This window comes from Seriola lalandi, unplaced genomic scaffold, assembly GCF_002814215.2.
Source record: "Seriola lalandi dorsalis isolate HSWRI2012SDOR001 ecotype SW California unplaced genomic scaffold, Sedor1 jcf7180002054850, whole genome shotgun sequence".
NCBI lineage: Eukaryota > Metazoa > Chordata > Actinopteri > Carangiformes > Carangidae > Seriola > Seriola lalandi.
Window position 1 is genome coordinate 1,391,592 of NW_019525403.1, and position 15,925 is coordinate 1,407,516.

The 15,925-nt window shown below is 43.7% G+C and overlaps 1 protein-coding gene across 1 annotated transcript; it reads right to left on the reverse strand.

Moving 5' to 3' along the window:
- Positions 1-3,970: 3,970 nt before the first annotated feature.
- Positions 3,971-15,489, reverse strand: aox6 (aldehyde oxidase 6). The gene is made up of 35 exons (XM_023427066.2): positions 15,387-15,489; positions 14,281-14,338; positions 14,063-14,159; positions 12,845-12,953; positions 12,500-12,626; positions 12,287-12,348; positions 12,028-12,090; positions 11,777-11,857; positions 11,396-11,540; positions 11,211-11,303; positions 10,976-11,127; positions 10,759-10,852; positions 10,531-10,640; positions 9,947-10,131; positions 9,637-9,799; positions 9,439-9,516; positions 9,181-9,350; positions 8,980-9,106; positions 8,696-8,818; positions 8,447-8,543; positions 8,197-8,321; positions 7,781-7,914; positions 7,543-7,630; positions 7,268-7,354; positions 6,981-7,172; positions 6,649-6,876; positions 6,360-6,455; positions 5,773-5,901; positions 5,586-5,660; positions 5,439-5,491; positions 5,241-5,355; positions 5,086-5,151; positions 4,780-4,968; positions 4,519-4,686; positions 3,971-4,223 (listed from the first exon to the last, which is right to left on the reverse strand). The coding sequence occupies exons 1-35, from the start codon at positions 15,435-15,437 to the stop codon at positions 4,173-4,175; spliced, it is 3,981 nt and encodes a 1,326-aa protein (XP_023282834.1). The 5' UTR covers positions 15,438-15,489; the 3' UTR covers positions 3,971-4,172.
- Positions 15,490-15,925: the final 436 nt, after the last annotated feature.

Sequence of the window (15,925 nt, forward strand, 5' to 3'; positions counted from 1 at the left end):
AATGCAGATCCAGAGGAGGTGCTGCTCGGCTTTCTGAGGAGAAAAGGTTGATTTTATTCTCATCTATTCTTAAGCCATTTCAAAATAACGCCAAAAACACCTGTATCATAAAACCATGATGTTAGAGCCCATTGCAGGTTGTTTTATAATTAAATAAAATTAATGAGGAATATCATTAATAAAATGTATTTAAATGTATTATATGAAACTCTGTACTAAAGTACTTGTGAAGATGTATTATTTAAATATAATGTAATAAGTGTTCATTGAGTTTGTTTTAAAATTTCATATAAATAATTTGAGCTAGTAGTAAGTATTTTTGGGTTTAATTAAAGCTGCAATTACTAAGTGACTTGAATGGATGATTACTGTACTATTATTCACAAACTGAAATATAATAACTCAAAACTGAGATGATTAATCCATTACAGTTATAAACACGTCACGATGGAATTAAATGAATATTTTCAGCAGAGATCTGGCTGCTGCCAAAATGGAGGAGGAACAGGGAAATGCTGTATGGAAAACAGAGCGAACAGTGGGGAAAGTGATGTGAGGTCAAAACATGTAAAGTCAAAACATGCTAATTTGATTGGTTTCTGGATGTGACAGTAAAAGTTCTGTCTCGTGTTTGTCAGATCTCTCAGGAACTTTTCCCAATGGACGATTTTTTACCTCTGGACCCTTCTCAGGATCTTATCTTCCCTCCAGAGCTGATGGTGATTCTTTTTTATCTGAACTAAAAAAAGATAATAACATTAATTTATCTGCCTCCCAGATGTGAATTTTCCATTCTGTTGTAGATTATGGAGAAGAAACTGAGTGGAAGTGCTACTACTTGTTAGGCCTCTCTGGATAGCCTCACTGTTACCAGGCAATTCGTGACTCAACAAACCAACTTGCACAAAACAATCTCTCTGTATCTGTTCCCACCTTCTCGTCCTCACCTGTCCTGCAGGCCTGACAGTGGGAGCTGCCTGCGGCCTCAGCACGCTGAAGGAGGAGGTGGGGAGGGCCGTGGTGGAGATGGAGGAGGAGAGGACCGGAGGACACCGGGCGATGCTGCAGACGCTTCAGTGTCTGGCGGGGAAACAGATATGCAACATGGCGGTAGGTCCGTTATATAAAATCAGGTCGACTCTGCTGCACTAACTGGTCCTGAACAGGATTTTGAAGTCCTGCTGTCCATCCACATCCCCTTCTCCAAACCCGTGAGACCTGCTGCTTTAACATTCACAGCTCACATATTCCATGTTCAGCTGCCTCTCACGTTCAAGGCAAGACTCTACCTCCTCTTGTCTGACACTGTGTGGCTCTGTTGTGTCCTCGGTGGGAGTTTGTGGCGGCGTATCGACAGGCCCAGAGAAGAGATTTTGCCCTCTCCTTTGTGAACGCTGGGATGAAGGTGGCCATTAGGGCAGAGTAGCTTCTTTTTCCAAGTTTTACATGCAGGTCGTCCTGGAGATGACAGAGAGGGTCGGAAAACTCGCAATAACAAACAAGTGTTAATATGTCTAAACATTTTCATCTATAGAACAGCAACTGTTGATCTGAATGCAACCATTTTAGGGTGTTTCAGATGTTGATCTTCCCCTGGAGTATCTCAGCGCACTCAAGCCCTTCAAGAACGAGATGCCCCGGGGGCAACAGTCCTACCAGGTTGGTGCAGAGATCCTAGATAATGGTCTGTATGAGTAATGTACTGACATTAACTTTTATTCACTATAACTACTAATTCATATTTTATCATTTTAAGGTTTTACTCTATTTTGTGTCTTCTTACATTGTGTAATTATGTAATAATGAATTGTTTTTTAAATGTCTCTTGGGTGGTTAAATGTGCTTTATTTTGAAAGAGAAATTGTGATATCTCAGCCTGGGGCGTAGGTGTGGATCACAGGCAGAAGGAAAATTAAACCTTCAGTGTGTGTTTGTTTCACTTTCACGTCCACTGAACTGAGGCTAACTGAATCCAACAAAGCCTCCTCTGTGCTGCATTCGCTCCATGTAACACTCATTTATTTATCTGATCAAACAAATCAGCTGTCAGACCGCTCTGTCCCATTCATCCACAGCTCGTCTCAGAGGCCCAGCCCTCCGCTGACCCCGTGGGCCGTCCCAGCATGCATCAGTCTGCTTTCCAGCAAGCCACAGGTGAAGCCAAGTACTATGACGACCTGCCGCCCGTCAAGGGTGAGCTCTTCATCGTCATGGTGACAAGCAACAGAGCCCACGCCAAAATCATGTCAGTATCACTCTCTATCTGGGAGTCAATGCTTTAGTTGATTAAAAGTGATATCACACCCTCTGGTGGTCATCTCGAAGAACTACAGCCCCAGCACTTTGAACCAAAAATGACTCACTTTAATCATTTACTCTTATTGTTACTGTCTCAGTGTTGTGTCTCTCTTCATAAACCAGGAACGTCGACCCATCTGAGGCCCTGGAAATGCCCGGTGTGGTCACGTTTGTCCTGCTCGAGACGTTCCCGGGTCGAACCGGAGACTCTGGTTCAACAACCCAGAGGAGCTGTTCGCTGAGGAGGAGGTCCTGAAATCTGCTCGTCACACACTACATCCATGTCCAAGAAGAAAACAACTAAGAACAACACAATTATCAGAGATTTTTCATGCCAATAAACAAGATCAACCTGCAATTTATCTTTACTACAAAATGATTGGATGAAGAAAATCAACCATCATCAATTTTGATAATCAATTACTTGAATTACTCTTTCAGATGGATTCTGGGAAAGTGTGTTTCTAACATTCTATAGACCAAGTGACAAATAATAAAGGTCCCCTTGGGGACGGTCCCCTGGTTCTGATGACCAGGGGACCGTCTCAGTACAAGGTCCCGGCGCTCTGCGACGTCCCGGCCGAGCTCAACGTTCATCTGCTCGCCAACGCCTGAAATCCACGAGCCATCTATCTGTCCAAGGTACTCCCACACACTGACCCACAGAACAAGTGTATTATGACACGAAAAGCAAAATTCATCTAAAAGTCTTGATGAAACCTTAAGCACACTGCTGAATGTCTTCTTGCCCCAGGGCATAGGTGAGCCTCCAGTCTTCTTCGGCTCCACTATTTTCTTTGCCATCAAAGCGGCCATCACAGCGGCGCGCAAGGAGAGAGGACTGGGTGACACTTTCCCTCTGAGCCCCCCCGCCACAGCTGAGAAGATCCGCATGGCCTGTCAGGACCATTAGACTGTCAGACTTGTTACGTTTTAACAGGCTGTTAAACCGATGTCAGAAATGATGCTAAAACTAAAAACAAGAAAACTCACTGGAACCTGAGGAATCCAATTCTGCACTCACTTGTAAATGAGAGCAACATGTGCCTGTCCAGACATGCCGGTGTTGGCTGTTTGGACTGTGGAGCCATGGCAACGCTGCACTGTGTCACAGTGAAATGTGTCTAATGCACAACTACTGGACAGAAGCATCAGAGAATGAAGTAATGCAACTGACTTGAGTGAAATCCTGCAAAATGTCTGTGTTAAAACTGCTTCATGATGCAGTTCACATACTGTATCTACTAAAAAGGCAAGCTGAAAAAGAACTGCAGGTGAGGCCAGATGTTTGCATCTTGATGTTGTCACCCTTACTTGCATTTCCTAACCATTTCCTGTCAAGCACCTGATTTCCCGTCGCTCTTGCAGGCGTCATCTCCGACGGACGGGACTGCGACTCCGTGGTGCGTCCGCGTGTGATCATCCTCGGCCCACAAGAAGATAGATCAGTGTTAGTTTACCAATAATTATGGATCTTTTTTAGTATGGATTCGGTCTCTACTGTTACATTTTAAATCTTTCTACTAAAGATAGTTGGAGTTTGTCATTTCTTGTCGTTAGTGTTTCTTCAGCTACAGATGAAACACTAGATTTATATAATATATTCGGTATTTGTTAAATTGATTATTGTGTTGTTGAAATAGTGATGGTGTGAGACAAAAACATTCATGTGTTTCCTTATAATCAAGTGCATTTATTTCACATTATACATGGTTGATAATTAGGATAAATGTGCAAAATAACATCAGTCAAAAGTAACATTTATTTGTATGTTAAGATATTTGTATTGTATTAGTTAGTAACTGTTAGTTACATTTAGTTCATAGTCAGTTTAACTTCAGTTTGATTATATTTAAAACATTTTTTGAAAAGTTTTAGATGTTTAAGGCCCACGGTTTAAAAGATCCTGGTTTGCTGGCTGGAATCTGGAAAAAAAATAAAACAACAAACAAAAAAAACATCAGAAATGAAAAATTCTGTCATTTTTATTGAACTTTTTCTATTTTCCATTATTAACAAAGAACTGATTTCAGTGGTTCAACGTATTCCCTTTGTTTTGATTAAATTTGCTTCCTTCATCTGGATTAAATCTGATTAATTTCACTCAGGGAAAATAAATAGAGTGTTTTGTACAGTAGCTTCCTGTGTGTCAGTTTTGTCTCGTCATCCATATTGGAATTTAACTAAAGTGGATGGTGCTGACTGTTTCAGTATTATTACCTTCTGAGTGAACGGGGAGGCACAGGCCAGACAGGCCCTCTCTGGTGTCGCAGGGCTGTCCAGGGAAAACGGGCCGACTAGACCGGACTCTGAGCGCGCCGCGGCTACGGCGTCTTTGATGGCGAAGAACACAGAGCTGCCGAGGAAGAGGACGGGTTCTCCGATGCCCTGCAGAGAGAGAGAGGATCGTCAGGAATGTTGCTTGGCGGAGACTGAAGCAGTCACAACAGTCACATTTAAACAGCCATGACGACCTCTGACCTTTGAGGAGTAGATGGCGTGGGGGTTTTCGGAGTCCGACAGCAGATAGACGTTGAACTGAAGCGGCACGTCGCACACCGCAGGGATCTTATACTGAGACGGACCTCGAGTGTACAGGAGCCCAGAGGGGGAAAACTTCAGCTCCTCCAGAGTGTAGAAACCCACACCCTGAATGAAGGCTCCTTCAATCTGACGCAACATGCAAAACGAGTGGTTACTGGATTTTTTTTTCTATTGCAGCAAAGTGAAAAATAAAACGCGCTCCGCCAGGACCCACATCCTTTAGGTGTGACAACCTGGTCTCACCTGTCCGATGTCCACAGACGGGTTCACGCTCCTGCCGATGTCGACCACGATGTCCGTCCTCACAGTCTGCAAAAAGCAAAAAAAACAAAACAACAACATTATTCTCTCAGCCTAATCTGATGTTTGTCAGGAAGATTGAATGCGTGACCTCTGACCCTGTAGTCTCCTGTGAGGCTGTCCAGCTCCACCTCGCAGCAACACGCTCCATATGTGAAGTAAGCATAAGGCTGACCCTCCATCTTGTCCCAGTCCATATGAAGGTCTGGACCTCTGAGGACACACAGGAAGCCATCACTGTTTCTTGACTCATTACATGAATTATTTCAGTGGGATAAAGTTTGAATCTGTCTCACCTGTAGAATCCAGTTGCTGATAAACTGATTTTCTCAAAAAAGGCTGCTCTGGCCTGAGAACAGGAGACAAAAACACATAGATCCTTCTCTGTTGGCTGGTGTTGATTATAATGCTGCATTTTCCCAGGTTTCCATGTCAAATCATACCCAACTCTCCCATGATCCTTTGGGGTCCTTCTGCCTGAGTGGCTCCAGGCGCTGGTACAGAGTCTGGCATGCATTCTGAAGGAGAGAAATCGAAAATGATATTTGTTTTATTTCAGTCAAAATGAGCGAATCAAAAACACAGGCCGTAATATTCATCGAACAGTTTACTGCAGGAGCTGGACTTTACCTTGACCGCCATGCCATTGGCGTCGGTGCCGAAGGAAGCAGCGGAGGGGCAGGTGTTGGCAACCGTGCTGGTGCTGGTTTCACTGATGTAAATCTTGGAGGGCGGGATATGAAGCTCCCGGCTCGCAACCTATCAGCACACAGGAAACGGACCCCTCAGCTTTCAAGATAATACCTGCAATCCAAGTCCGATCTTTCCTAATGAAGAGTGTGCAATTGTTAGGGACTATTTTCAGTGGTGGATTAATACACATTTGGTGCTTCAGTGAGTATGTGGGGCAGCAGGAAAGTGTGTGTGTGTTCATGGTGATGAAGGTCACCCAGTGAAACAGTGAGGTGTTTTTGGAAAACAATGATGGCTCAGAGGAATAAGACGTATCAGGCTGTAGAAGCACAGAATCTAACTAATGCGCTTTTTCTTTAATGTTAGAACCTTTTGATAAATTTGGAAATGAAGTTTTCAATTATTTATGTCACTGTTGGAGAGACAGGCGGCTTTTAAGGTATTTAATGGATATTCTTCCAAACATTGCACCTGCAGTATTATAACTGCTGTACCTCAGTGACCTCAGTGCTGTGTCACGGTACCTGCTGCATCTTAGTGTGGATCCCCTGACCCATCTCCGTCCCCCCGTGAGTGACCAGCACAGAGCCGTCTTTATAGATGTGGACCAGAGCTGCAGCCTGTTGCACAAACATGCAGACAAGAAAAACACTCATATGACTAAACGGGAAAAAACACAGTGCAAATTAAACATTTTTAACAATAGACAGACTAAAACTGGCATCATCTTTTGTTCTTCTTCATTTCAAGTACTAATATCCAAAAACAAAAACCAGGTGGATGCACCCCTGATAAAATCTGGATCCCAGAGACCTGATTTAAGAAGCTCTCAGCAAACGCGATGCCGTATTTGATGGGAATGATGGACATGCCCTTCTTCTTCCAGCGGCTCTGCTGGTTAAACTGGTCGATGGCTTGGCGGCGGGCGCCATAGTCAGACTTGGCTTTACATTCCTCCCAGCAGCGCAGCATGTTCTCCGGGCTGAACTCAAACTTGTAGTGGGTGACCGACGGCCCCTCGTACATGTTGATCTCTCGAACCTGATGAATTTGAAAACAGGAAATTAAAATCTTTAATTAAAAGTAAGATATGGACACTTGTCTCTTATCATCAAGTGCGCAGCGAGACAAGACGGCGTCCAAACCTGGTCGACGGGGCGTCCCAGCACTACAGCAACATCGTTGACCATGTTCTCCACAACCATGATGCTCTGGGGCACGCCGAAGCCCCTGAAGGCGGTGTTGGAGGGCAGGTTGGTCCTGCAGGCGGCAGCACGGCCTCGCAGGTTGGGGATGTTGTAGGCGTTGTCCATGTGAAGCAAAATCTTCTCAACCACCTGCAGAAGAAGAAGAAGAAAGAAGAAGAAGACATTTTCATTTTATGATTTTGTGGTTTGAAAATGCAGAAACAAGTAAAATCTCTTTTACCGACCAGAAGAGATTCATCCACAGTGTTGCCAGCGTTGGTGTAGTACTGGATATCTGCAGCCACGATCCTCCCATCATTCATGAAACCCACCTGAAACAAACAGCAGTCGACAAAAACCGCAACTTCACCACGTTAGATTATCAAAAAAACAGTTTGGATCATGACCAACAGCCTGATCACATAGTATTTCCTTCACAGACTGTTTATCTTAAAGAAAATCTCGTATTCCAGATTTTGGTTGTTTTTCTTTCATTGTGTTTTTGAGTGTGTTGTTGAACCTTGTACTTTCCCAGGACGGGGTGACGTGCTCCTGTAATCAACATGTCCTCGCCTCGCTCCAGAACACAGCGGACTGCACGACTGGTCCTGAACAGAAGATTTTGAAAACATCAACTCTCCCGGCCTTTCTTGATTTCTATCATCTCATCCTGGTTTATACAAAACATTTAACTACTGTTTTCTGTTTTGTTTTCGCCAATTCTTCTGGACTGGAAAATCCAGTCGGTCGTGACTTACTTCCACGCAGCCACAGAGGTGATGCAAGCCAGGATGGCGGTCTTAGTGACCTTCCCTCCAAACGCGCCGCCGATCCTCTTGACGTGACAGGTGACTCTGTTGGACGGGATGCCCAGCGTCTCCGCAATTGCATCCTGCAACAAACAGATCCTCTTCAGCTCTGATTTTATTAAACTCAACATTTTATAATAATCACTATTATTCTGAAATATTAGACACAAGCTTTAATCAAAAGGTCTATATATATATAAGTCAGAATCCAGGCCCAGGTTGACATTTAGCTCCGAGTCACAGTTGATCAGCAGACTCGGGTTAGGTTATTAAAAGTCAACAGGTCCCTCTATATTCAGGTCAAAATTAGATCTTGTGTCACTGCAAGAAGGACAACAGCCGCCAGTGTCCAGGTGTCGGTGTACCTGAGTTGAAGTCGGCCACTGGGTGGAGACGTAAGCGTTGAACTCCGTCTCCTCACCGACAGGAACAACCAGCATGCTCTGCGTCTCCATGTAGAAGTGCTCCTGGCCGCCCAGTCGCATCCCTCCTGAGGAAAACAAACAGATGAGAAAAATTAAAAAAGGTCAAAAGCATGGTTCCGTTTTAGCTCAGATAAAACTCATGCATTGTGGTGTCGGTAGAATTCTTTCCTAAAGTAAAGAAGATTTTTACCTTCATAAACCCGATCGACACTTTTAAAAGCCTCGTCTACATCTCCTCTCTCGATCGCCCTCCGTGGCTCAAAGAACGACGACTTTTCAACGGCTTCCTGTCACAGTGACGGAGGACAAACACCAGGGGAAATGAAAACGTACACACTTTTTACCTGAGATCGCAGACGTGTCGTTTAAATGGGTGAATCCACACTGACAAAGACACAGAAAACTAAGGCTGTGCTGTTCTCTAAACGTGAGCACAGACCTCTGCGGTGAACACAGGCTCCGGCAGGTCTTCGTAGCTGATCTTCACGGCCGCTGCGCCTCGTCTGGCGTGGGCCCTCGTGTCAGCCACCACCGCGCAGATCATCTGACCGATGCAGGACACCTGAAAACACGCGGAGATAATTCTACTGTAGATATTAAAACAAGATGATCACAGCACCTGATCACAGTTTTCAACGGGGCCTTGAAATTGAATTTATTGGCACAGTGAATATGTGAAATGCTATTGAAGGATATATTCTTCTTTTTGGAGCTGTTCTTTACCTCCGTCTCAGCGAGCAGCTCCTCGTCGTAACCAAATAATGTACGGACTTTCTTCCCAGGAATATCTCTGGCCGTGATGATGTCGGCAACGCCAGGAAGCTGCAGAGCCTCGCTCACGTCCAGCCCTCTGTCGGACAAAAAGACACGTTTTAGAACCAGACGTGGAGATTTAGCATTAGAGAAGCGTCACTGTCTCTTTACGTGATCTTGGCGTGTGCTCGAGAGCTGGTGACCAGAGCCAGGAAGAGCTCCCCGTCTGTCGTGGGGATGTCGTCGCAGTAGATGGCTTCACCTGTGGCCTGGCTGATGGCAGAGCGATGCATGATGGGACGCCCCACCGGGTCCTGGTCGCTCTGGTCCTTTGGCACATGCTGCAGAGGGAGAAGGGGAAGCAGTCAGCTTTATGTCACAGTCTTTCAAATTTAAGATACAGGAACACACACACACACACACGCTGACCTGGAACTCTTGCAGGCTGGGCTGGATCTCTCTGGGTAAAGGCTGGATCCTCTCATGAAGCTCATCTGTGATCACATGCTGTAAAAACTCTTGTGTCAATATCCCTCAGCATCTACCGTGCAGCATTTCATTCCACCAGGGAGGAATTTACATTGGTGGCCATTTTTTTTTTTTTTTTTACTCACTGCAGAGGCCTACCATTTCTCTGAGCTTGCGCAGGACCTCCAGGTTAAACCTGAAGAGGAAGCTGAGAGTCAGGGACCGCCGGAACTCTACTTTTCCTCCAGGAGCCGAGGGAGGGAGGACCAACTCGTCCAGGAGGACATCATAGGCCCGGCTGAGGGTTTCATCGTCCCACGGCCTGAAGGAAACACGGGGGGGAGCACTAAGGAGTGTGGATTTCATCAAGATATGAACGGAAGGGAAGGATTAAAGCAAGAGGAGGAAAGGAAACGGCAGAATTTTCTTGTTAAACTTTCCCATATCGAGCGATAAACATCTCACTGACCGCGTGATGAAAGTTGCGCAGGTTTTGGCAGCACTGACTGTGGTCGGTCCCATTCCCCCGTAGTAAATACTGACATCCTGAACCACTCTGGATCCCTCCGAGAACAACACCCTCATCCCCGTCGTCACGGTGGCAAATGAGCTCTCCTTCCTCGGAGCCTGGCGGAAAGCTCGGACAAACTCCCCCTGCAGGACAAAAATGGCCTTAGGTTAAGTGACCTTTAAAGTTTTTACATCTTATTAGCTTTTCTTAACACTCACAGCCTCATGAGCAGCGAAATATTTCGCCTTTTAGGTTTGAGTTGAATAGCATGAGCAGAGACAGCAGTGGAAGAGGAACAACATCTGGAAATGAAATGTTAAATGAAGCACTCTGCTTTGTATTAGTCCAATAAATAAACGGCTCATACCCGCAGTGATGTTCCACAGTAGTTGAAAGGAAAACAAACACAGCTGATGATTCAAATGTTTGAGTGAAACACTGAATACAGAGATTTAAGAGTGTTTTCTTTTCCCCAATAAGCACCTGACCAAACATAAAAACTGAGGTTGCAAATGGATTTTTCTCAGACAGAACGTTTGTACCTTTCTGGAAAAGGGGATGAAGACAGAGACAACGATCTCTTCTGGTTTCAGGACGGTTTTTCCAAAGCTCACGAAGAAGTCCTGGTCGAGAGGAACCTCTCGTCTTCCTCCTGGTGGATTCAGACGGAAGTGCTCGTTAAGTCTGTTTTTCTCCCGTCTGAACAGCAGAGGTTCCTCTAGAAGCCGTCACAGGGTTTTCTGATTTCTTCATTAAATCTGGACACTCACCGCTGGAGATGACACTCACTTTGCTGTTCCCAGCAGCCAGAACAGGGTTCAGGTCTGAATTAGGGTACGCACTCATGATGTTGCCTCCAAGAGACTAAACATGTAAAAACAAGAATCAACACACAGGAAATTCATAATTTTTAATGTCAAGGACACGTTTCCAGCCACAGGAGGCGGAAATGAATAAAGAAAAGAAAGATGGAAAACATATACTTACAGCAACATTACGGATCTGCCGGCTTCCCAGGTTCCTTAGCTGCTGGATCAGAGCTTTGAAGAGTTCGGTCTTCTCCTCTGGAAACTGAGGAAGCAGCTTCTCCAACAGGGACCGAACCTCGGACAGACAGCAGCCGGCTCCCACCCACACACCTGTGGGGGAACCCAGCGTGTTAGCAACAGAGCTGCAGGCTACTGTGTGGAACAAGCTCGTGCGGAAATGGAAGGTGACCCACCCTGGGGTGTGCGAGCGACCTCGAACAGCTCCTTCACTCTGGTTGGAGAGATTATCAGTGGATGCAGGACGCCTTTGAACTTTATATCTGGACCTTCAGCACAAAGCAGACAGACGAAGGAACTTTGGCGTCTTTCTCTATAATACACAGGAAATGAAAAAGCAGAAACTGGTTTGACCGGTCACCTATGTTGGTGTTGCCCATGACCAGCGGGGCTTTCGGGTTACTCCCCCTCAGCTGGACCAGCTCCTCCAGAGAGGCGGGGGACACCCAGGTCATCCTCTCCCCATGGAAGGTGAGTGTCTGTGGGTTCGCTGTCTCCGCCATCAGCTACGGACAGAGAGACATTTTTAATAAATGCACTTTGTGGCATCAGTGATTCATCAGCGTTAGACTTGGTAATATCTACGCAACATGAGTATAACATGGTTGAATTCAGCTCAGTTCTTTGACATCACAAGAACTCAAACGACCCCCGTGTCAATTTAGGCTGCGTGTCAAATTCATTTTCCGAGGGTACGACACAAAATTGTTAACACCAAATAAACTAACATCTGACAACTTACAATCAGTTCAGGAGGGAAGATCAGCTCCTGTGTCGGGTCCAGCGGCTGAAACTCCTCCGTGTCAAACAACCGGGGCTTCTCCTGCAGGCCATCATGAGAGCATGATGGGATTTTTATCATGACATGAGAGGGTGTGACTGGTACTGATTACAAGTTAAACGGTGAATCTCAAAGGGAGGGAAAAAAATAGGAAATGCACTAAAGAGTAAAAGAAAAGTAGAAAAACGAAAAAAGGAATCAGTTGAGCTCACAATATCTTCCTCTCCATTGAGGCAACAGTTTCCCTCTCCATTGGCTTGGCAGCAGCTGGTTTCCTGTCGGGATCATTTCACATGGACGTCACGCCGCATGCAGCCATGCAACCATTTTCACGTTTCACTATTATTTCATTTTTTTTTATCATCAGATCAAAAAGGATTTGTAACAGTTACAAGCCTCAGTTGTGTCGCCAGTCTCAGTGTTGATTTCTCCTGAGTGGTGTCACGCTGGCTGTAGCGCTCAGCTTCGTACCTGACAGAAGGTCCTGCAGCCGTCAACAATGGGCCGATATCCAGTACAGCGACACAGATTACCTGAAAACACAGCGAGGAAAATCACTTGGTGCGTTCCCACGCACGGGAGTAATTTGATTATATCTGGATTTGTGATAAACGCGAGCAGAAAAACACTGTTATGGACCTCGAAACATTAATAGAACAGATTTAGCACACAAAGCAAACAAACCAGCCAGAGCCTCCGTGATGTCTTCCATGCTGGGCTGAGGTTTGTTCCTCAGCAGAGTGTACACAGACATCACCATCCCCGGAGTGCAGAAGCCACACTGGGAGCCGTGAGCCTTCGCTATTCGCTCCTGTAAACACAAACATCCACAGCTCGTTTCAAACCTATTATACATAGCATTTCGTTCCCGATGAAATGATTTGAAATCATTTATTTTTGTTGGAAAATGGAGGCCACAATTGTGCAAAACTGACTACACCAGAAACTGCTGGACCCGATTCACATGGTGCTGTTTATCATCTTTAGCTACTGAAATCAGATAAAGAGAAAAAGAATGAACTGACTGACCTGTACGGGGTGGATTCTGGTCTTGGTGCTGCCGATGCCCTCCACCGTGGTGACGGCAGCTCCGTGAAGCTGACAGAGCGGCAGGAGGCAGGCGTTGGCCGAGTAATGTCTGACGGTGCAGTGAAGGCAAAAAGTGTGATACAGGTTGGCGGGAAGGAAAACGAAACACAGGTGATTGAAAACAGGTACGAACTGAAACACACGAGGCACACAGAAGAAACAAGGTAGGAAAAATCAAAATAAAAGACAGAACGGGTTAAAGGGACTTTTTTTCTGTTTTACATTTGTGAAGGAGCATCTCCTCCTGTGCTGAAGGAAACAGATGCTGCACTGGTTTGCTGCCAGGAAGGGAAATTACCATCAGCCACCACAACTAACTCTCAGCTGTGGATGTCCAAACCACTTTGGCAGATAACCAGCTCGCAGTCAGGCTCCCTCTTGTTTTCTAAAGATCTAATTTAGTTTTTTAAAAAATGGTTGGTATTTTGGAATTCCACCAACCTCGTTAATGGATGAACAAATTCATGTTCCGGTCTATGTTGCAACCAGTTGTAACAAAACACAGGCTGTGGTGGGAGTTTAGCAGGCAGCTGTGTTTCCAACAGGGAGGAAACCTGAGAAAATTTTTCTATTTGTTAATAATTTAGAAATATCACAACAAACACAGATCAAGCACAGTTTAGTAGCGGATCCAAATAAAAGCTCTCTGGTGTATTTTGTCAAGAAGATGGTGTTTAAAGGTCCATTTGGATAAATCAAACACACCGGAGAATATGTTACATTTTTTTCTCTTGTGACGCAAAGGAAACATCCGTGTCTAAAAAATAAAAAAATAAAGGATCTCACACACCATCCATCACTTGAACATTAGTAACACAACGTTCTTTGGTCCTCAGACCTTCATCAAGCTAAAATTCATCCAAACAAACAAGGGAAGAAAACTCCTCTGAGTTGAGTAAATAAAGTGAAGTACTGGACAGTGTGCAGGACTCTTTGGATTCTTTTCAACATGTGAAGCTCTGCAGGACGACCTACAGCGGTTAATACATCTGCCAGGTCTTTACTGATCAATATCTCGGGGCTAATCAATAACTTCATGGTAAACATTAGTACGTAGTTTATCACAGTTTGTGTTTAGCTTTTAAAAAGCAGCAGTTATGTGCTCACAGAACCAAAGAGTTGCGACTGTACAGTATCTGAGCCTGTAGTCAAGGATACATGATGGTTTTGCTGGCAGGTTGATAGCGAGACACCATGACTGTGCAGGCCCCGCAGCCTCCGCCGCCGCAGCCATACTTGGTTCCAGTTAACCTCACTGGAGTCACAGTCAAGGAAAAATAAAACAACATGAAGGTGGCGCTCACATGATCCATTTGTGATTTGTGAACACAATTAGTTGATTATGTGAAAGTGGATTTGGAGATTCGAAAGGATACGTTTCTCTCTGAGGAAGGACAACAGCATCGTCTCAGGGTCCGCATGGTTCTCCGTTACCTGGTGTGACGGGAAGCAAAATCACAAATCAGAGTTCACGCTGTGGTTACGATGTAAAACCACCTCCCTCCACCTCCACTGGGCTGCGACTGTCATGAGTTAAAAATGATCTTGTTTATGTTTCTTTAAAGTTTTAAACTGTCTGGGGTTGAGTTCACTTAAACAAAACATTAACATATGGTCAGATAAATATTTGCAAAAGGTTGTTATGTTCCTAGTTTATTCCTCTAGAAAGCCATTAATCATTTCTGGTTTTGAATGATTTCTACACATGCATGTTAAACTGGACTGAATCCTGAGGTGAGGATATTTTAAGCCACTTTCTTGGCAGAGAACAAAAAATGTGTATTTAGTGTTTCCTTCAGGATTTTCTTCTTGCCAAGAATAAAAATGCTCTAAAACAGAATTTGAACTATCATGTGAGGCTAAAAATATCCACTGAAACCAGACTATTAAAATGCAATTTAAATCAAATCAAGAATATATCAATTAATTTACAAAAAAAAAAATTGATTCACAAATGTGCAAAAAAATGTTTTTTTTTTTTTTTTAAATCTGCTCTTATGTGTGTCTGTTCTGTGAGAAACCTACTTCTGTTTCTAAATCAAATTTAAATAACTATCTGCACCAGCCAAACTCAGCTCCATTGTAAAATTAATGACATAGAAAAAATAAAATTATCATATACTATAACTGTTAATACAAATTTCGAGTCATACGTTTTACAGTTGTGGTCAGTTTAGCTTTTACCCATCGGCCCTTTCGTCTTAGAACCTTATACGTCACAAATTTCCGTGTAACATCGATTGTTGATTTCAGACTATTTCAACTAGTTTCTGTTTAATTTAATTTACTATTTTAATTTATTTAAGTCTCTGACAACGTTTTATGAGTTGAAGGTCACCGGCAACGAGCAGTTAAAAACTTTTTTTAAATCTTGAAAAGACATTTGTGGCCTACGTTGGTGTCAAAATCAAAATAAACAGTTAACAGTTAAAAGCCACACGACCACAAACTGCTAAATGTATGTCTCAAATGCTAAATGTACCTTTTTCCCGTTGACAAAGAAGCATAAAGCGTCTACTTCCCCCGAAAACATCTTTCAAGTGCATACGCCAACAGTTTATCAGTCACAGTTAGCTAGAACACTTCCGGCTGTCTAGACTTTCAAAGTAAAAGTAATTGCTATTTGTAGATAATCAACAGTTGAGATAAAAATAAAGATGCTAGTGTGTAGCATAAGTATGTGTTTATTATTTATTTATTGAGTATTTTTTATCTTGCAAATCTAGCATGTAAGACTTACATATTTGCATCTATAATAATAATCACTAGGACTACATACAGCATTTAAATACTGTTTAGGCTAACTGATAAATGTATCAATACTTTTACACAATTATGTTTAATATTTTATAGCTTATGTTCTACTGATTATTCTTGATTTCCTCTTTAATAACTGCCTTTAATTAATAGAAGTATATTTACATGGTGGTATTTTATCACGCTTAAGGATTTAATTTCTCCACCCCAAAAAAAAAACATGTACAAACACATTTTTAGCTTTTCGATGACCTTTTAAGCAGA

Excerpts from the sequence above, each read along its gene's own strand:
- aox6 (XM_023427066.2), bottom strand. The coding sequence starts at position 15,437 with ATGTTTTCGGGGGAAGTAGACGCTTTATGCTTCTTTGTCAACGGGAAA. Across the intron at positions 7,915-8,196 it reads AGTGGCCGACTTCAACTCAG|GATGCAATTGCGGAGACGCT; the intron begins GTACACCGACAC and ends TGTTTGTTGCAG. Across the intron at positions 4,224-4,518 it reads CCTCCCCGTTCACTCAGAAG|ATTCCAGCCAGCAAACCAGG; the intron begins GTAATAATACTG and ends TTTTTTTTCCAG.